The sequence below is a fragment of the Poromitra crassiceps genome (genome assembly GCF_964638095.1).
Source record: "Poromitra crassiceps genome assembly, chromosome: 1".
Taxonomy (NCBI): Eukaryota; Metazoa; Chordata; class Actinopteri; order Beryciformes; family Melamphaidae; genus Poromitra; species Poromitra crassiceps.
In genome coordinates this window covers 47480425-47502642 of record NC_139623.1, presented here as the reverse complement: position 1 = coordinate 47502642, position 22218 = coordinate 47480425, and the positions used below count along the sequence as shown (strand labels likewise).

The 22218-nt window shown below is 44.8% G+C and overlaps 1 protein-coding gene across 1 annotated transcript in view; it reads right to left on the bottom strand.

Annotated features, from left to right (window-relative positions):
- Nucleotides 1-1895: 1895 nt before the first annotated feature.
- rsf1b.1 (remodeling and spacing factor 1b, tandem duplicate 1) overlaps nucleotides 1896-22218 on the bottom strand; it is a gene marked incomplete at its 5' end in the record, with an annotated part of 67657 nt that continues 47334 nt past the window's right edge. The window contains 12 exons of the mRNA XM_083646141.1: nucleotides 1896-2524; nucleotides 9251-9430; nucleotides 9742-9950; nucleotides 15474-15687; nucleotides 15801-15868; nucleotides 15998-16113; nucleotides 16200-16254; nucleotides 16342-16421; nucleotides 16537-16641; nucleotides 18947-19237; nucleotides 19351-20535; nucleotides 21316-22121. Of these exons, the coding sequence (XP_083502267.1) occupies nucleotides 1983-2524; nucleotides 9251-9430; nucleotides 9742-9950; nucleotides 15474-15687; nucleotides 15801-15868; nucleotides 15998-16113; nucleotides 16200-16254; nucleotides 16342-16421; nucleotides 16537-16641; nucleotides 18947-19237; nucleotides 19351-20535; nucleotides 21316-22121 (3851 nt within the window). The 3' untranslated portion in view covers nucleotides 1896-1982. The remainder of the gene's footprint in view (nucleotides 2525-9250; nucleotides 9431-9741; nucleotides 9951-15473; nucleotides 15688-15800; nucleotides 15869-15997; nucleotides 16114-16199; nucleotides 16255-16341; nucleotides 16422-16536; nucleotides 16642-18946; nucleotides 19238-19350; nucleotides 20536-21315; nucleotides 22122-22218) is intronic.

Here is a 22218-nt window from a genome sequence, read left to right as displayed (position 1 = left end):
GGTTTTGGATTAATTTAGCTTCAAGAGTGCATTTTTGTTCGTGTGACCCTCAACACAGGCTTTGAGAATCCCGGGCCACTTACTGATACTTGATTGATAATTGATAATTGATGCTTGAATTAACCCACTCATATTCTGGTTTATTTCAAGAAAAACATTTTGGCTAGTGGAAATTCTAATTGGCTGGTAACTTTAAAAACAGCCATATTGGCAGGTGGTCAAAAAAAATAATTTCAAGCCCTGCAGCGAGAGCAGGTGGTGACATAGGAGTGAGTGAGAAAAGGATCAAATATTGGTGTTTAAGACAGAATAATGACATCACAACTGTTAATTTAAAATGAGTTAATTCTCTAAACCCGACTTCAAATGCCCCCCAAAAAATGTGCCAGCACCGTTTAGCCCCCAACCCTCAGCAAAATCTGGCGCTCTGGTAGCGAGAACATTTTTTTGTGGTCCTCTCAATCATCAAAGTTCCTGGGTTACGACATGACAATATTTGTTCGGTCCCCGGCAACAATCTGGGTTTCTCATGTGGCCCCCCATGGAAAATAATTGCCCACCCAAGGTCTATAGGAAGTAACTGGCTGACCCCTGTGTTGGAACACAAGGTGAATAGAGTGCAGGTGGAGAACTAGTGGTGACATCACCTGGCACCAAAGATTAGCCAATAGACCCTTTTCACGGCAGCCGTTTTGTGTCGAAAGGCAGGGTAAACAGGTGCAAACAAAACAGTAATGAGGGTTTCCAACTTCCAGTCAGGTCTATAGCAGTTGACCAGTTGAGTGTCTGATTACGGTACTCTTTAAGCCATTGATACCTGATGCAGCATTTGTGTGCGTATCCCTTTAAGACCGTGAACCGCGTTAACGCGGTTCGCGGTCTCTGCCCCCGTTTGTCTGTCTGTTTGTCATCTCAAAACGTTGCGAATGGATTTGCACAAAACTTGCCAGAAGAGCAGGTCATGGGCCAAATTAGAACCAATTAACTTTCCACACCCACTGGCCAAAAAGGGACGTGACAATGGGTGTGTTCAATCACAAAAAGGTGTCTAACTTCCAAACGGATTCACGTAACGCCACAAAACTTTGTAGAAAGTTTGGTCATGGGCCAAGACGGACGAACTGATTAACTTTCCACACCCACTGGCCAAAAGCGGGCATGGCAACGGCCATGGCCAACACAAAAAGGTGCTTAACTTCCACACGAGCTCGCGGTACACCACTAAACTTGGTAGAAAGGCTGGCCATGGGCCAAGGAAGAACCTTCCATGCCCAGTGACCAAAAGGGGGCGTGGCAATGAGTGTAGCCAATCACAAAAAAGGTGCCTAAGTTCCAGATTCATGTAAAAACCACAAAACGTTGTTGAAAGGTTGGCGGAGGTATGCACTCTACCGAGTGCCCTCTAGTTAACAACTGAGCTTCACGTCAAATATGGAATGACTTTGATGGCGCCCAGTGCCACCATATTCCACTTATATATTATATGTTTTAAATTGTAGTCACGTTAAGCCTTCAGATAGACAATTTTCAACTATTTCCTACACAATAAAAGGTTCAATATTGGAAAAGTCGACTAGAGCACAGCTTCCATTGAGATTAGATTAGACAAACGTGGGCAACATTTGTAGAAATCGTCAATCTGACAAAATAACAGGCGAAAGAAAGGAAATGAGAATGTTTCAGGGATGATGACCGGATTTACAAGTCATCTGATCGTTATCGACTATTCCTGGTAAAGCAGTGCTCGGTTGAGTGATGTTCCACATGTTGATGTTCATTGTACAAATCCCACAGGGAGAGCAGTAGACTGGTGACAGGGATCCAGGTCCTACCATTGTAGAGCTCGACATAAATCGAGCTCCAGATGACACGAATAAAAAGGAGAGTCAGTGACGGGGAGGGAATAATAAAGTTAAGCAATATAAAAATACAATACCACAAACAAAACAAAAAAATTATACGGACACCATTTTGTTTTGTTTTTACAATTGTTCGTTACTGCAGACATAGTCCACTAGGTCTGTGACTCCTAACAGGTCATCCTCGTCCTCGTCCGGCGCTGCCATCTCCGGGGCGACCAGGCCGTTGGGCGCTATGACAGCGGCTGTGGTGGTACTGATGTTTTTGGGCGGGTCCAAGTGGGTGATCGGGCTCTGTCCATTGGTGGGGGGCAACTCCGCCAGATTATAGTCTGATGGGTTTTTTCCCTTCGCCGCAACTCCACCTCCCTCCTCCGCTTTTTCAGTTGCACTTTTCTTCTCCTCTTTCTTCTCGTCCTCTGCGTCGTCGTCCGAGTCGTCCGAGTCGATGCGGTTGACTCGTTTGCGGACGGGCCGGTCCTCCTCCTCCGAATCGTCCGAGTCCTCGTCGCTGTCACTGTTGTCGTCGTCGTCTTCGGAGGCTCGTCTGCGTTTCAGCGCGAGCCGCCTGCGTCGCTGCCGGGAGTCTTCCTCCGAGGAGTCGGCGGCTCTCCTCTTCACCGTCTGTTCCCTCGACTCCTCCTCCGAGTCTCTGGATGAACTTGCTGAACGCAAAAAGAAAACATACAGAATCAGTGTGGCGATGACATTGCTTTCCGTCACCAAAATCCTACGAAAACAACATCAATGAGCCCAGAGTCCTGCACCGGGTCGGGGTTCCGCGGGGCCCCGCCGGGTACCCGCAAAAAAAACACGGGTGCGGGTAAAAAATACACTTCTGTAATTTACTGGGTTGGGGCGCGGGTAAAAATGTATTAAATGCGGGCGGGGGGCGGGTAACAACGTAGAGCAATGTATGTTTTTCTGTTGCATGAGGCAGGGGGTGTGTCTGGCAGCTGGTCTGACTCTGATGCAGGCAGAGGGAAGAGGAGAAATGTTTCTGACGCACGTTTTCCGCTTTGTTTACATAACCGGCATCGTTTCAAGTATGCGCATACCGTGCATTGTGTGACGCTATATGGACTGCACAAAACATTCAAAACTCAGTTGCGGGGTCAAGGTGATTGATTGGAGACACGACAATACGAGTCGGACAGATACTGTAGTAGGCTAACGTTAGCCTCCACTACAACCATACACACTGGCTGTTTTCATAGCAACAGGCAACAACATGGATACAAGTGGATAGTTTGTGGTTGGTGCGGGTCTCATGTTTGCGGGGCGGGTTGCGGTACCGAGTGGTCATATGTGCGGGTTTGCGGAGCGGGGTCGGTATTGCATGTCGCGGGGCCGGGTCTTGAAAATCAGACCCGAGGCCCGAGCAGGCCCGACGCAGGCCCGAGCCGCAGTGGCTCACTTGGTAGAGCACGTACCATAAAAGGCTTAGTCATTCCCGTGGCCGGCCCGGGTTCGAATCTGGCACGTGGTCCTTTGCCGCATGCCATCCCCCCTCTCTCTCCCCAACTTTCCTGTCTGCTAACTGTCCTATCGCATAAAGGCAAAATGCCCCCAAAAAACTCATCTTAAAAAAAAAAAAAAAAAAAAATCAACAATGAGTTTGCTCTACTCCCGTTACTTTCTGACTTCCCACATACCGTTTTAGCCATCAAACATCTGTGGATGCAACTGTTACAAGTCAGACTTGTAGTTATTACCAAATCAAATGGGAACAAACTCTTAATTACACCAGGACTATTTTTGGTGCTATGGAACTTCTTTCCTGAGATGGCAAACGTCTCTACAGCCGGCTTATTACGTTGTTTGAGGAAAGAGTGGACTGGCCCGGTGCAACGTGATGATGAAATATGTTGCCCCTGAGCAGCGGCATGGAACAAACGGCGTGTTTTTATTTGTTTTCTTAATACAATAGTTATATAGCTTCATTGGGCACCGGCGACATGGACAAGAATTGTTTGCAAAACAAAATCATTGCAGATTTTGTTATTTTTATAGGATTTGTTGACGGTAAGCAATGCATTAAAAACCATGGCCTTATCCTTTAAGTTTATTCAGTTTATTCGGGCACCAGCCAGCACATCTCAAGTGAGACGTTGAGGTGCATCTTGGAACAAAAAAGCTAAAACAGCAAAATTAATAATTAGATAGAAGTCATGTTTTGTCATTCAGATATTGTAGCAATAGGAAATGTATGTACACTGGACATAGACAGCAGGAGAAATCTGACAGAACTCAGCCTGTTTTCTAGTCAGCATATTTAAATTCATGGGCTTGATGATTCGATACAATGACAAGTGTGACTGTACAGAATTATTATAATTATAATTATTTCTGAGCCACAAATCTTTCTCTAGCAATGGCATTGGCTTGCTAGAATCAGGGTTCCCACACCTTGTTCAACATCAAATTCAGGGACTTTTCAAGGCCCAATTCCCCAAATTCAAGGACCCACCGAACACAGCATAGTTTGAGACATGGATCAAGGTGAATTACTGTTAGAACACTGAGAATTTTTATAATGAGAAGTAGAAGCTCACAGACATCTAAAAGAGAGAGGCTTGAACATGCTCAACTGTGCTGTTAGTTGCAATTGCAAATGGCAGAAATCCACTGATTGCAACGATTCTTAGAAAATATTTTGTTTTCACTTGTCGAGAGCTGGAGGCTCAGTGAAACCGTAATTCTCAGCATGAAAAACCCTAAATTCAAGCACTTTCAATGACATCTATTTTCAAAAACATTTAGTGCCTTGATTTTTATTTTTCAAATTCACAAACTTTCAAGGATTTCAAGGACCCATGGGAACCCTGTAGAACACTGGTTCCCAACCTTAGGGTCGCCACCCAAAGTGGAGTCACATGGAATTCAAATAGGGTCGCCTGAAATTTCTTTAAAAAATAGAATAAATAAATAAACGAGATAAAATAAATTACACCACAGTTTTAAAGTAGCAAAGATGATTAGGGTCATTTGCAATTTTGTCTGTTTGTTCTGAGTTTAAAGTGAAAGTGATAATCTCTAAAATAAGATTTTCTGTTCTTATAACTTTAAATCATGATTCTGAGAATAAATTCAGAATTCTGTAAATAAAGTCAGAATTTTTAGATTAAAGTCAGAATTCTCAGATTAAAGTCACAATTCTGAGGGGAAAAAGAAGCATACTGTTACATGTAAAATCACTGATGATATTATCGATGGTGTACCGGAATTTGAATGTCTAGGGTCCCTAGATTTTTGTGACGTCAAAATCGGGTCCAAGCCAAAAAAGGTTGGGAACCCCTGCTGTAGAATTTGAACAAATTAAAAATGTCATTACAAAGTGCAAATATTTTAATTTGGGAGAGATTGAGAATTTGAAATGGGAATGCCATCTCATTTGTGATTACTACAGGAAAATAAAATTGAGCTAATATCAACATTTTATGCCCCAGGATACGTTATTGTCACATTTTTGTATTGCAATATATTGAATCTCAATATGTCGTCCCATCCCTACTAGGGCTGTCACTTTTCATTCGAAATTCGAATGCAACTTCGAATGTGGGGGGAAGGGTTCGTTTTCGAAATGTAATTTGATTATTCGAATTATTATATATTAAAAAAAAAAAAATTTTTTTTTTTTTTTTTTTTGGCGTTGGGGATTATTTTTTATGTTATTCATTGATGATCCAACAGAGGGCGCTCCGCTCTAACAGCTTGACCTATGCGGACCACCTGACTTGTCTTGACTTGACATGACATGACAGGCTGTTTGATCCGTTTGATGCGGTTTGATGAGAGAGACAAGACAAAATGGAGGCGGACGAAGATGCAGCAGAGGAAGAAAGCCAGGAGCGGACAATCACAACACCTACTCATTTGAGGAGCAGTGTGTGGAAACATTTTGGATTTTACACCGTAGATGGCAAAACAAACAAAGATAAGGCTGTGTGTCGACTTTGTAAAAGACAGCTGATTTACATGAGCACGACATCAAATCTGCGGGCACACCTGCAAGGGAGTCACCCGACTCAGGCAGCAGAACTACTCTTACAAAGCGGAGATGGATCTGCAAGTGTGGAACCGGTGCAACCCCGTCTCACTGCCTACTACCCGTCTTCAGGGGTGTTGGCAGAAGGTCGTAAAAAGGCGATCACAGAGAAGATTGCAAAGTTCATATGCAAAGACATGCGGCCAGTTAGTGTTGTTGAGGGAGCAGGTTTTCGGGGACTCGTGGAGGAACTTGAGCCTCGGTATAAAATCCCGTGTCGTGCCACAATCACAAAGTGCATAGTGAAACTGTACGACACTACACGGGAAAATGTGAAGACCATACTCAAGGACATAAAAACACTCTCTCTTACTACAGATGGGTGGACGTCGCTGGCCACACATAGTTATGTGACCGTCACAGCTCACTGGATTTCAGACAAGTGGGAAGCTGAAAATTGTGTTCTCTCTACTAAGGAGTTGAAAGGAAGCCACGATGCAGACCATGTTGCCGACTGCATCAGCAGCACACTGGATCACTTTGGCATCTCTGATGAAGTGGTTGTAGCTGTTACCGCAGACAATGCTGCGAACTACATCAACGCCATACACAACTTGGGGTTCATCCATGTACCCTGTATGGCCCACACGCTAAACCTGGCCGTGCGCAAGGGACTTCAAGTGAGAGCAGTTGATACAGCGCTTTCCAGACTAAAGCAAACTGCAGCTCATTTTGGAAGGTCTCCAGCACACGCATGCCTGCTAGAAGAAAAGCAGGAACAATTTCAATGTCCCAAAAACAAACTAATAAATGACTGTGTCACCAGATGGAATACCACCTATGACATGATATGTCGTGCGTCTGAACAGCAATTACCAGTGGCAGCCATCATTTTTGAAAAGAAGTTGTCTCATCTGGAACTCAGCTCAACTGAGTGGACTGTGGTTGATCAACTCAAAGATATACTGCATCCTTTTAAAACCGCAACTAAGGCCCTCTCCACAGAGTCCTATCCCACCGCATCTGCTGTCCTCCCTCTCCAGCACGTGATGCTATCTGAGCTGAAGACTGTTGACCCATCACACAAACCAGCTATCAAAGAAGTGAGAAGTGAGTAGCTATTTGACTTTTATTTCTTATCATTTTTAATTATTATTACATGTATAAGTCAATGCCTTATTACATTACAACAATGCGTATTTTCCAAGACGAATAAAATACTGATAGCCTATCTCAAAATGAACAAGATTAGAAACATTGTTTGCTAAAAAAAAAAAAAAAAGGCTGTGATATAGAGCTAAATTTATTTCATTATTATTTTCACAGGCAAGATGTCGGAAAATCTGCAACCACGCTACAAAGAGACGACCAGCGAGTGGATGCTTCTCAATAAAGCGTCTTTCCTGGACCCCCGGTTCTCGCGCTTAGTCCATCTTTCACCTGGAAAGAGAAATGTAGTCGGTAATAGTATATTACGAGAGCTGAGCGAAATTGAGGGAGAGGAAGATGAAGACGATTCTCCACCTCAAGCAGCACGGGGGAGAAACAAAGATGCCCTGGGTGCGATGGGAAGCCTATTTGGGGACTTGTACACATCGGGCGAGGCCGAGGGTGACTCCCGGCAGGAGGACGATGAGCAAGGGGAACGCGGGGTGCAGGAGGAGATGCGATCGTTCAAGAAGGAGCCTCCTCTCGATGCAGACCGAAACCCACTTATTTGGTGGAGAGATAGAGAGTGCATATACCCGCAACTCGCAAAGCTGGCACGTAAATACCTGTGCGTGCCTGGAACGTCTGTCCGCTCTGAGCGGGTGTTCTCGACGGCAGGTAATATCGTAAATAAAAAGAGAGCCGCACTCGATCCCGAAAATGTCGACAGACTTGTGTTTGTAACAAATAATATGAAATAAATCGGCTACTTTTGGGTAAGCACGAAATGGAGCTGGAGTGATGCTAAAAAATGTCAAACAAAACAAGGAAAGAATTATATCTATATTACTTCAAAGCCCTTTGTGTTGTGTGTTTTATAGCACATTAATTGATACTTTAGAGCCTACTTGAAGTGTTGGAAAGAACATAGGCCTACTCATCAGATAAACATAGCAGCTAAAAAGGTTATTGCTGGAAGAATGTTACAAATGTTGTATTAAACGAAAATAATAAATTGAAGTATGTTCGTTGTATTAACGAAAATAAATACATTGAAGTAGGCTATGTTGTGTTAACGAAAATAATGAAACGAATAGGCTACATTGAAGTATGTTGTATTAACGAAAATAACGAAACGAATACATTGAAGTATGTTGTATTAACAAAAATAACGAAAAGAATAAATTGAAGTATGTTGTATTAACGAAAATAAATACATTGAAGTATGTTCTGTTAACGGAAAAAATAAAATGAAGTGTGGAAATAATGTCATGGCATTCCTGTTTTCACTCCACTTACTTAAACAACCGTAAATAAACACAGTTTCCACCGTGCTTTTCACTGATTGGTCACAGATACTGTACACGTCATTGTCTGCGACACTATTTTGGTTAGTATGGATTTAGGGTCTACTAGTTAAGATGTACCTTACGTCTCCGTGGTGCAACCAAACAAAGACACAACTTTAGTGTCAAACTAACTAGTTTGAACGTAGCAGTTAGTGTGGACTTTACACCCTAACTTAAGACAGAACTTACGTTCAGCTGGTGCAACAGGCTGCTGGACTGGAAAAAAAAAAAAAAAAAATTAAATTAACCAAAAAACTTCGAATAGATTCGAACGAATATCGGGCAATTAAAGTTCGTTCGAATTTTATTTTGGGGAAAAAGTGACAGCCCTAATCCCTACTGTATTGATAATGTGTGACGTATTGACATCAAATCGTATTGTAAGGTTCTTGACAATATCCAGACGTATATGTATTGCGTTTGTCATGTTGACCGGTGGCAAAAATAATTCTGATTGAATATTTAATCAACAGGGGGGCGTCCGGGTTTGCAGGGTGTCCATCCTGGCACGATTGGCTGTGCCTGCGGGTGGGAAGCCGGATCGGGGGTCCTGGTTACTGCACTAGCGCCTCCTCTGGTCAGTCGGGGGGCCTGGTCGGGGTGGAAGGGAACTGGTGGGAATAACGTTATCCTCCCACGTGCTACATCCTGCTGGTGAAGCTCCCCGCTGCCAGGTGAAAAGAAGCGGCTAGCAACTGCGCATGTGTCGGAGGAAGCATGGTGCTAGTCTGTGGCTCTCCCCATCGGCAGAGGGTGGAGCATCGACCGGGGCAGCAGGGGGAAATTGGCCAAGTACAATTGGGGAGAAAATGGGGGCGGGGGGGGGGGGGGGGGGGGGATAATAAATAAAACAAATATATATATACTGTATACTGTACATATTCAGTCAACAGAACAGAACAAACCTTCGCTGTCGGAGCTGTCCATGCGGCGCCGGGGTTTCACTTTGTCCCGGTTGGTCTCCACCTGAGAGGCGTCTGACTCGGACGTCTCATGATAGTTCACCTGCTTCTTCTGACTCCGCCGAGACCGCCGTCGACTCATATCCAGATCACTGTCGCTGTACTCACTGGAGCCTTCGGTCACTGCACACACACACACAGCACATACACACACACAGCACATACACACACACACAGCACATACACACACACACAGCAACAGCTACAAATATCAGATAAAATAACAAAGTCCTCTTTGAAAATATAAAGACTAGGATCTGGCCCATGTGGGTTTTTGAAGGGGGGTGGTCAAATCATGTATTTGGAATGGGTTGGGTGTGCCGAACCATTGTGTAACACCGGTAACACCCACACTAACACAGCAAGCCATCGTGTAACACCGGTAACACCCACTACCACAGCAAGCTCCAACTGTAATAAATATTTCTTTGTACCTATTTCGTCCTCATCTGATTCCTCGTCGCTCTCTTCCTCTTCGTCATCAGAGTACCCTCTGGCTCTGCGTCGCTTTCGGGTGCTTCTCCGTCGTTTTGACGGCCTCTTGGTGCGCGAGGATTTACGATGCCCACCACTGTCGTTGGAGTCTGCCTCCGTTTCACTCTCGCCGCCGTTCTCCGATACCACAAACTCTTCCTCTTCTGAGCTGCATCCAGTCAAGAAAAGGTTGTTGTGAAAAGATGTACGACCAACATAAACAAATAAAACCTTATCTTCTCCCATCTAACCGTCACGCCAACTTTCATTTCATAGTGTAATTTAACTCGTCTGTCTGACTGCAGGCTGACGTCTAGCCTCAACAGAGGCTAGACATCAGCCTTCGGATGAGACGTTCAACCGAGGTCCTGACTCTCTGTGGTCATTAAGGATCCCATCGGCACTCTTCACAAGAGTAGGGGTGTAACCCCGGTGCCCTGGCTAAATTCCCAAACAGGCCTTCCTTCCATCTTGACCACCTAATCATCCCTCGTTACTTAATTGGCACATTCAGTCCTCAACCCTCCACCGTGATAGGCTGATGTGTGGTGAGAGCTGATGTGTGGTGAGCGTTCTGGCGCAAACTGGCTGCCGTGCATCAGCCAGGTGGGTGCTACACATCGGTGGTGGGTGAGTTGAGTTCCCTCCCCCCCCTGATATGTGAAGGGCTTTGAGGAGTCTCTTGAAAGGCACTATATAAATGGAATCAATTAATTAATTAAGCCTTTGTTCACGCCTGACGCTTAACATAAGCAGAACTGAGCTTGAGGCAGGCTCAGGGGCACTTTACACGAGGACGGTTTCCTATGGTGACGGGGAATTATTTTATCGTTAGTGCCTCCCTTTTAGACGGCGATAGCGAATTTGCGCTTAGGAAACGACACATTTTGAAACCACCCTCCAGAGTGGAATTCTTGGTGACGCTCCCCGCTGAGCGCTCCATGTAATCGATTTGACACGGCTCATTTCAGGAACTCTGACGTGCCTGCACACGCGACACACGCGATTACGTCATAGACGTGCGCGAGTTACACAACATCAGTCAGGAGTTCATGCTCTTTGGTGGTCTTGTAGGCCAGACTTGTGCGTAGCAGCAACTCGACCTCTTCCTCCGTCCAAACAAAGTACCGTAAATTCCGGACTATAAGCCGCGGCTTTTTCCCAGTTTTTTGGCCCTGCGGCTTATATAACGGTGCGGCTTATCTATGGATTTTTTCAGGGAAAAAAAAAAAATACAAATAAAATCTCTCTTTTTTAGCACTCTTTCTAACTATAAATCCACTTCTGTTTTAATTTCCTCTCTTGCCCTCTTTTCACCACACCGCGGACACTGTGTGCACTGTAAAAATAAACAAAGGTGGTGTTGTGTTATGTTGTTTTGTTGAAATGTTACGGTAATACGGTAAATGGGAGCTTCCTCAAACAGCCAACAATCCCCTCTGTGCGTGAACCCTTACATATGGTAATTACGGTAAGCAAACGGCCACTCGGTGACCTCCAAAATCGATGGATTTTACAGGTTACACAGCTTCATCAGCACATTTTATGTGCATTGCTTTGCTGCTTGTTTTTTCGATTATTTTTTTGTAAAGCACCTTGAATTGCCTTTGTGTATGAAAGACTTGACATCATTGGCGGAAATCAACCGGTTACTCCTACCGGTTCAAAGTTCATCAGCAGCCCGGAATCACAACAAGACGAGCAGTAGAAGCAACTCTCTCTCACTTACCATGGGGAAGGTACGCAGAAATTCACACGACGCAGCTTTCAAGTTGAAAGCAGTCAATCTCGCATTAAAAGAGGGAAATAGAGCAGCAGCGCGTAACCTGGGCATCGACGAGTCAATGGTGAGGCGTTGGAAGGTGCAGCAGGAGGAACTGTCTCAGTGCAAGAAGACCAAAAAGTCCTTCAGAGGTCATAAAAGCAGATGGCCCGAACTTGAAGATTCCCTTGAAGATTGGGTGTTGACCCAGAGAGCAGACGGCCGAGGCGTTTCCACGGTGCAGATCCGACTGAAGGCCAAAACAGTCGCCACCGAAATGAAAATTGAACATTTCATAGGTGGCCCATCTTGGTGCTTCCGATTCATGAGACGAAAGGGACTGTCCGTCCGGGCGAGAACTACTGAACAACTCCCTCCCGACTACCAGGAGAAAATCACAAACTTCGGCGAATTCACACAAAGGAAGATCACGGAATATTATAGGAGTGTGAAAACATCCACAATCACCAACGGGTTCCAAAAGGCTGGACTGCTGCGGGATGAAGAAGATGACGCCGCCACAGCTGGCGCTGAGGGCCGTCAGAGGCTTCAGAGGCTGTTCGATGCCGACACCGACAGTGACGAAGAGGAGTTCGTTGGTTTTGAGTGACAATGAAGGAGAGAGGAGAGTGGTTGACGAAGCCACCCTGAACCTGTTCGTTTCCGACACTGAAGATGAGGACTTTGGTGGTTTCAGTACGCAGGAAGAAGAGGAAGACGAGGATTAGTGACTTGACTTCTCTGGTTACAGCCGTTTGCTGCACATATAGCCTATTTGTTGTGTGATTTTGTCTGGGGATTAGTGACCTGACTTTTGTTTTGTTTTGTTGAAATGTTAATAAATGGGAGCTTCGCCAAACAGCCATCTCTTTCCCGACAATCCCCTCTGTGTACGAACCCTTACATATGGTAATTAAACATCAAAACGCCCGCGGCTTATAGTCCGGTGCGGCTTATATATGTAAAAAACAGTCAATTTTGCTGCTGCGGCTTATATACCGGTGCGCCTTATGGTCCGGAATTTACGGTAGTCGGACTTGCTTTTTTCTTTCGCCATGGTTGTAATTCTGTTCAATGTTTCCCGCTGCTGTGAGAGAAGTGTTTTAAAAGGAAGTCGCAGAAATATTTATAGGCTGACCCGGTACTCTCCAAGTTGTGGAGCGACAAGCAACGCCCCGTTGACCATCACACTGCCACCTAGCGACCTGGCATGTACATTACGGCATTTTAAAAATTCAACAGCGCTCATGTAAACAGGGAGAAGGTGTGAAGGAAACGCTATTGTGTTGTTTCTTCCAGAAACTGTCCTCGTGTAAAGGGGCCCCTGAAGCTAAGCTGACGCTTAACTGGTCACACAAGAAGCCTTCTCCTTTCCTGAGCGCCTCGCTCAGCACGCCTTGAACCCGCCCACAACTCCCATCAACTTCATGCCTGGCAGCTTCATGCGCAATTCTTGGAAAATAGGACTGAATCCTGAACGATCGCTTGAGCGTGTGTTGAGCAAGGCACGTGCGTGGCTGGTGTGAACGGCTTCGAAGCCTTCGCCTGTTAACAAGGACACCGAAATTAAACTTGTGGGTTCAGCGTGGGTTTAGGGTAGGTTGAGCGTTGCTTCTGCATATGGTGTGAACGGACTGTAAGGATGAATCTCGATGCTTAGTCTCAGCCGCCCAGGGATTCCGTTAGCCAGTAATTGCCGGCTTTTAGTCGGTATTTGTTGCCGTGGGCCGGCAAATTAAAACGTCACCGGCTCAAGTAGCCGGTTGGAAATGGCAAATAAATTAATTCATTATATAAAATAGCCCAATATTGTGTGACCAATGATGTTGCCATTAGGTACAACTTAAATATAGACTTGAATATATATTATATATTTTCGCCCCGCTGTTATGTTGAGTGAAAAAGGGAAAAAATACAGCAGACGCTCTTTAACTGCCATGCAAAAGCCGCACACAGCAGCTGTGCAGCATCCCGCAGCCGACAGCGCTTTGGCTTGACACAAGAGACCGAAATGTCAACGCAAATGTCAACGACCCAATGCAGCACTCCCATTTGTATCTTTATAAGCTGTTTTGCAAATTCTGTCAACATCAAGACAACGAGGTAAGCTTGCTAAGGTAACGTTATGTACTAAACGTTACATAACACTAACAAAGCTGTTAACTTGTAAACAAGCAACTTACACCGCGTGAGATGACAAGCAAGATGCGGTGAGGAAGAGGGGATGACTCCTTGTCATGTTCCAATAATCCATTATGATGACCGAACATAATCATTATGGTAAACAAAACTCGCATCCAATAACGTTAGCGTACTTACTTGGGAAAGTGAAACTCACCCTGCTGTCTGTCAGACAGTGGGGGAGGGGTGGGTGGGAGTATTAGGCCAGTGGTTCTCAAATGTGGGTCTGGAGACCCCCAGGGGTCCTTGAGGGGGTTCCAGCGGGTCCCCAGCCAAAAGGGGGGTAATTTATTTTCGCTATAATTCCATTCATAAGTAACACAATGACTATTTTGGTCATGGGTTTTATACACTTTCTGTAATAAAACATCTAAAAGCATCAATCTTATTATCATATAGGACCGTGGGACAAAATCCTATCAAATGGGGGTCCGTGGTCTAATCTTTGTCAGTTTAGGGGTCCTTCATCTATACTATAATGAAGATAGCGTCTGTCTGTCTCTCTGTTCTTCGCGTATCTCGAGAACCGTTGGTCGGATCGACTTGAAACTCGGGGAGTGCGCTGATGGCGACCAGACGAAGTGCAGTGTTTCCTGTTTCCGTGCGATTCGGACGCGAAACACGTTCGATATTTGAATATTTGTCTTCTGTTCTGCCCCAGCTTTAAGTAGGGTCGTTGACGGGTCGTTGACAGTAGTGAGACAATTATACTCGAATGTTCACGATAGTCATTTACTACATCTCACGTGGCACAAGCCGAGATACATCGAGTATATTCGATATATCGCCCAGCCCTACCGAGGGCAGTTTTTTTTTTGGTGTCTAGGTGATGTCTTTTTCTCTCTTGGTTTCTTTTGAACATGTTTCACCTCCTCTTCCTCCTCCTCCTCCTCATCTTCCTCTTCCTTTTCTTTCTCACCTAGGTCATCCTCAACTGGTGGTGCAGCCTGCAATTTCTCCAGTCTCCTGTCCTGGATCTCCACTGCTTTCCGAGTTGGTCTGGATATCCTTGGTGACCGTCTGAGGGATCTTCCTGCATTTGTGTCAGACTCCGAATCCCCTTGCCTCTCCACTCTCAGGAGCTCCGCTCTCCTTCGGTGGGCCAGGGCCTTGATCTTCAGACGAAGACCCTCATCCTGGACTTCAGGTGGAGCATCGTCACCATCTGCCGCCTTCTCCTTTGTTGCAGCAGAATCCCCTTCTTCGCTCTTGTCTTTGCTCTCCTCTTCTGTCTCCTCCTTGTCCGTCAGCATATCAACGTCTGGTTCTTTGCTTGCATTCGGATGGCCAGATTTCTCTGTTTTGGTTTTGCCATCCTTACGAGTGTGTTTGTCCTCCTTTGTTTGATCTGTTTTAGTGTATTCACCGGTTGTGATATCCTCTTTACTTTCTTTGTCTTGACGTGGATGCTTTTCACTTTCATTCTTGTGGCTTACTTTGTCCTTTGTCTTTTCGATGTCCTTTTTGCTTTCCTTGCCTGCATCCTTGCCCACATCCATTTCGCTTTCTTTTTTAGATGGACACTCTGGCTCATTTTTATTAGGCTGCTCCTCAGACACTTTTTCCTGTTCTTTTTCTGCTCTCTCAGGTTTCTTATATTTTTTTCCCCAGTCATTTTTTTTAGATTGATATGTACATGTATGGAAAAGTAGGGTCGATATAAAGGGAGGTGTCAGTGGATTTTACCAATAGACAGCTGAGTATGCATCGTGAATTATGCTTTTGAGGCTAGGTGATGTCTAGTCCTACCTGTCGCTGAGGCGAAACTCGTCCTCGCTCTCGTCCTCGTCCACGGTGCTGTCACTGTCAAGGTCGTTGAGACGCCGGCGTTTTTTCCGGCGCGGGCCAACATTGGGTCCCGGCGGACGGCCATTCTCCTTGCCCTCCTCCCCTTGGAGAATGGTGGAAATATCCTTTCCTCTGTGGCCCGTGATGTTGGCCATGTCTTTTCCCCGACCGGCTCCTGCAGGAAGGGGGGGGGAGAAGAGACAACCCTCATTATTAACTTTAACGGAACAGATCATAAATGTCGTCATCATTTTCACATGTACAACAGAGTAAGATTTCATGTGCTACCTCCACCCTCTGCTTCTTTGATGTCCTCTTCAATAGCCTCCTCAATAGCTTCATCAAATTCATCAAATCTGTAAAAATGATATTAGCATAGATTAGAATCCACTTTGCTGGGTGGTTGACCAGGTACTTCTAATACCCACATTACTGTGTCATTAAACAATCAAATCATTCAACGACGTCTCTTTCAGTGCACAGACCTGTAGCTAATCGTTTTCTTCGCCCTCGTAGATCTTCGGCCCCAGCTCTTGCTTCGCTTCACTTCTTTCTTCTCTTTTAATATTGGCTTTGGCTTTTCCTCTTCTACCTCCTCAACCTATGAGAAACACAAGTCACTCCAAACCCTCCAGAAGAGAAATGTGTGCCCAGTTGAACATGAACATACACCCGCACCACACTTACCGAAGGCGTGATGATGTTTTCAACACTGATTCCAACATAAACTAGGCGCTCTTTCCTGGAGAAGGTAAACATTGAGGAAACTCAATATCATGAAGGATATGGAGCACTAAAGTTGCGAAATTTCCATGTCAAAAGATCTCACCTTCTATCAGCACGTTCCTTCTTTTTCAACGCCGTGTCCAGGTTTTGGAGCTGCTCTTCCAATTTGTCACAGAGCTGCTTCTACAGAGGGCATTCACCAGAGATTATTGAAAGTAATGAGGCATTATCGCTGTAGACAGGTTATTTTTGAGTTAATTTTTCATGTGATGTCTCTAAATGTTTGGCTGCTACGTACATGTTGACACGGCGGGCAGAACCATTCCCCGTCAGGGATGACCATGAGAGGCGGCCTCAGGCAGGCTGTGTGGTAGCCACTATCACACGAATCGCACAGTAAGATCTAGGAAGGAGAAGTTAAAGAATGTTTATGTTGGTGCTTAAAGCCCCACTCCTGTCAGTTTTCCATCTGTGTATAATCCTGCTGTACACAGGGCTCGACGCTTACCATTTTCCCCCAAGGAGCACATGTGCTACTGAGTTGAAAAAGTTATTAGCACATAAAGAATTTTAGTAGCACAGTTAAAATTTGATACAAAACAATATAGCATGTATTCGATATGATTCTATTAATCTCTGATACGTTACAATTAAGTTTAATTCAATTCAAAGTAGGGATGTTAATGATTAACCGATAGTCGGTTAACTGCCGTTAAGAATGTAACCGATTAAAATTAATTAACTGTTTTGACCGATAGATTCATGGTTGTATGTATCACCTCAATGTCCAGAGCGTACACTGTGTTATTCCACCAGTCCAGCAGAGGGCATAGGCTACCTCACCCAAACAATAAAAGGAGTGGTCACGTGAGGAAGTAGTCGCATGATCGGTGGACTGAGATTCAGGAAACAAACAGACTGAGAGACCAAATAGCAAGAGGAGCGCGCCTGCTAGTGCTAGCAACAAAAGAGCAAAACGCAGCCCAGTGTGGGAGCATTTCACGCTAACAGGCGAAAATGCCAAGTGTAAATAGTGCGACGCCGTTCTCAAGTACACCTCTAGTACCTCATCAATAATATACCACGTTAAAACTCAGCCCCCCGACAATTGCATTGCCAGGCGAAGATGGAACATCGTCCTCCCAGCAAACTATCCTATCTCTAATTGCCAAGAGAAGCTGTAGTGATGTCCGAGCAGAGAAAATAACACAGATTTGCTTTATGGTGGAAAAGGACATTGCTGCCATTAAGCGTGGTGGAGGGCAAGGGATTTTGCGAGCTACTTGGCTTGATTGAACCAGGCTACAGCATCCCGTCGAGAGGCACAATAACTACCCGTATTGAGAAGGGGTACACGCAGTAGCGGAGCGTACGCCGGGGCAGAGGGTGCGGCCGCCACGGGCCCACTCGTCAGGGGGGCCCATCAAAAAAAAAAAAAAAAAAAAAAAATTTGCAGGCCAGGCCACCTGGCTGGCAACCTGTGTTTTTATTTTTCTTCTTCAGAACAAGCTTGTCTGTAAAGTGGCTTCACTGTAGTCTTTCTTGGACATAATATTACTTGGCTCAATGAGTGACAAATTGTGTTTTCGGATATAGGGGCTATCAGCTATTTTACAGTTGTGACTTAAAATGACTTTATTTAATAAAGTCAGTGGTGTGAGTCTGAGAGGAATTCAATCAATAGACAATAACATTGGTGTGTTTAAAATGAGATATTCCACTAAATATGGCTAAAACCGATTCAAACATGCAAAAAAGGCACATTTTTCTTCGCGGCCTGGCAGGCCCGGTTCTACGTGGGTGCAAAAGCATGCATTGCACCCTTATTTGTCTGCATGCTCAGTTGAAAAGTAAAAAAAATTTTTTTTTTATAAATGCTACAGCTGCACACTTACTGTTTAAACTTGAATTATAGTTGTTGTTTTTCTTTGTTCTTTGATGTGATTTTATGGCTTTTTGGCACCTATATGTAACCTTTTAAGGTTGAGATAATTGTATTATCATTATATGGTCCAAATATTTCAGTAAAGCACTTGAAACACTTGAAATATTCTTGCTTGGGTGGTATCATTCTACTTGAAATGATGGTCAAATGCATTATTTTTAGTAAAATAACATGTCAAATTTTTCGGGCCCAGCCTTTGGCATCTGCACCCCTTCCTATCTAGGATGCACCCCTAGTCATCTTGTTCTGGAACCGGCCCTGCGGCCTGGCCTGGCCTTCAAAAAAAAAAAAAAAAAAAAAAATTTTTTTTTTTTTTTTTGATGGGGCCCCCCTAAGACCTTCGCCCCCTCTGGGCTGATAGGGTCGCTCCGCCCCTGGGTACACGAAACATAAAGACGGGCTTAAGGGGCAGCTACATTTAGCCGACAAGGTGGATATAATAACAACTGATTGTTGTACTGTCTGCTAAAAGTGCTAACCAGCTGATTACTGAGCTAGCAGCTTCTCCGGTGACGTTGCCATGATCTGCTTTTCTCTTCATAAAAAGCGCTCCAGGCAGCGCTTTTTCCACATAAAAAAAAACGCAGAAAAAGACTATAGACACATGCCCTTACGCTGTTATTTGGCTCCATACTACTTGGGCAGAAGTAAAGGTTTACTGTGCATCACAATGTCTATGTGATTTATATTAACACTTTAAATCAACATCACACACAGGCTAATGTGATTCTACAATGTTAATGGGGAATGTGATTTTACCCACCAGCTCAGGGTGATTGGGGAGGCCACAATGTTTGCAGGGGTCGTCGTTTGGAGGTAGGTCATCATCTGAAGAGGTGGAAGAGGCGGAGCTTCGTCTTTCTCTGTGCTGGTTCCTCCTCCTCCTGCTGCTGCTTCTCTCCTCCACCTTGTAGTCCTCGTCACTGTCATCTTCTTCCTCGCTCTCCTCGTCAAAACTGGATTCGTCGTCGCTCTCCTCATCATCATCTTCAGAGCCTTTCTTTTTATGCCGTGTTCGCGTGTTGGACCACCGGGTCTTCCGTCGTTTTCTCCCCTGAGCACAACACCAAACAAGTGCTTAATACCCCCAATAGATAGCCAACTACTACTTTGATACAAGGTGCTTTGAAAAGGGTATAAATATTACCACCTACTGAGCAGTCTTACCTTAGATTTAGGTTGGCCCTCCTGATCAACCTTTTTCTCTCTTGGTTTCTTTTGAACATGTTTCACCTCCTCTTCCTCCTCCTGCTCCTCATCTTCCTCTTCCTTTTCTTTCTCACCTAGGTCATCCTCAACTGGTGGTGCAGCCTGCAATTTCTCCAGTCTCCTGTCCTGGATCTCCACTGCTTTCCGAGTTGGTCTGGATATCCTTGGTGACCGTCTGAGGGATCTTCCTGCATTTGTGTCAGACTCCGAATCCCCTTGCCTCTCCACTCTCAGGAGCTCCGCTCTCCTTCGGTGGGCCAGGGCCTTGATCTTCAGACGAAGACCCTCATCCTGGACTTCAGGTGGAGCATCGTCACCATCTGCCGCCTTCTCCTTTGTTGCAGCAGAATCCCCTTCTTCGCTCTTGTCTTTGCTCTCCTCTTCTGTCTCCTCCTTGTCCGTCAGCATATCAACGTCTGGTTCTTTGCTTGCATTCGGATGGCCAGATTTCTCTGTTTTGGTTTTGCCATCCTTACGAGTGTGTTTGTCCTCCTTTGTTTGATCTGTTTTAGTGTATTCACCGGTTGTGATATCCTCTTTACTTTCTTTGTCTTGACGTGGATGCTTTTCACTTTCATTCTTGTGGCTTACTTTGTCCTTTGTCTTTTCAATGTCCTTTTTGCTTTCCTTGCCTGCATCCTTGCCCACATCCATTTCGCTTTCTTTTTTAGATGGACACTCTGGCTCATTTTTATTAGGCTGCTCCTCAGACACTTTTTCCTGTTCTTTTTCTGCTCTCTCAGGTTTCTTATATTTTTTTCCCCAGTCATTTTTCTTCTCAACAGGGCTGGGTGGTTTATCTTTCTCTTCAGATGCCTCTGTCTTCTTATGTGCAGTCGATTTCATTTGGATTTTGTCATCCTCTTGTGGCTTTGCTGGATCGTCTGTAACGGTTGTCGCCTCTGCCTCCACAGGCCTGGGTGCACAGTCGCTTATCTTAGCAACATCATTTACCTCGCTGTCGTCACACTTGACAGGTTTCGCGATGTCTTCGCTAAAGGCATGCTTTTCCTTATCTTTGGCGTTGACTATCTCAGAGTCGACACCAGCTGCCACGGTTTTCTCCTCCACAGTGGGAGACTTCTCTGCACCTTTGAGGCTGTCACATCTCTCCATAGGTTTACATGACTCCGGTTTCTCTGCCTTTTTAATAACAGAGGATTCCACTGTCTCTTTAGTTTTTAATGTTCTTTCTGAATGTTCATTGATTAATGGTTTGTTTACCTTTTTAATGACTGAAGAATTGTGTCTCTCTCCCGGGAGGTCTGGGCTCACTGTATCATTACTCTGTTTTAGTATCTCTGTCTTTTTAATGACAGATGGCGATACGATCTTTTCAGAATCATCAGACTTCTCTGCGGGACCTCGGTCTACAGACGACGTCTCTGTTTTTTTAATGACTCCTTGCATCTCTTTGATTGTAAAGTTGTCAGGTGTCCCCGTTTCTTTCGCATTGACAGTTTCTCCACGTTTAGGCTCTGCTACATTTTCTGTGATTTCTGCCGAGTTTGGTTTTGAAGTCTGATTTGCCTTTGATTTATCCTCGTCTTTAGAGCCCGGCTTTTCATCCATTTTTTCTGAGTCATTTGATGTAACCTCTTTGAGCGTAATTTCACGATTTGAATCTAGGTTCTTTGAGGATTTATCAGTTTCTTTTAATGTGGATGTCTTGTCTACTGTACAATCCACTTTTGCAGCTATTGTTTCGGATTTGTTGATCTTTCTGTGGTCTGTGTGATCCGGTGACGTCACACGTTCATTATTTACATCCTTAGATAAAGGCGCCGACTCCGTTTTTAGAGGCGAGGATGCCTTTGGAACTTTGACAGGTGCTTCTCTCCCCACTGGTGCAGTAGTGCTTTCCTTTTCTACCTTCATATCTAGGGCTTTTTTCTTTAGGTCTGCTTGATGTGACATGACTACCTCCACTGACCTTTTATCTTTTATGCCATCCTCCTCTATGGACGGCACTTTCTTTTCGCTGGCTTCTGCCGCTTTACTTTCATCTGTAACTAGATAAGTTGGCTGTTTAGTTTGCTGCTCTTTTCCATCGGCAGACTTCCCTTGTATGTCACTCTCTTTCTTTGACTCGCAGAGAGTACTGTGGATACCTTTCTCCATTGTGTGCTGCGCCTCTCCATTGACATGATCGTTCACACCTTTTTTTGTATCCTCCTTTGTATCTTCAGAAATCTCGATAACTTTAGGGGGTTCCTTGACCTGAGGAACAGAAGGATTTTGCACAATAATGCTGCCAGCACTACTTTTGTCAAAGCTCTCACTAAGTTTCATTCCTCTTTTTTTCAAGGGAATTTTGGCTTGCTGGTCATTCATCACGCGCTGGAGGTCCTCTGCAGTCTTTCTTTTGGCCTCCTCTGCTTGTTCTGCCTTCAGTGATATGCAAAGTTTCTCTGAGATGGGTGCTGGTTCACTTGCTGCTGCACTTGTTGTATTGTCTGATACATCCATTGGCTCCTCTTTGATGGTCTGGGCATTTGTAATGACACTGTCATCCACAACAAGCTTTTCTGATTGGGGGGCAGCTTCCCATTCAACTTTGCCATCTTTGATGCCGTTCAGTGCTGATTTGGCGTCAGCAGCGTCTGATTTTGAGCCATCTTTCGCTCCTACTTTTTCATCGCTCTCCGTCTTTGTTGAGACTGAGAGAGCAGCATCTTTTGAGTCTTTGTCTTCTTCATCTGTTGTATCCTCTGTCTTTTTAACTCCATCTGTAAGAAAACGAGGATACACAGTGAAAAATGTTATATAGTGGGGCAGATGAGCAAAGCAATTGTCCATTTTATGACTAAAGCATGAACGTTTCAG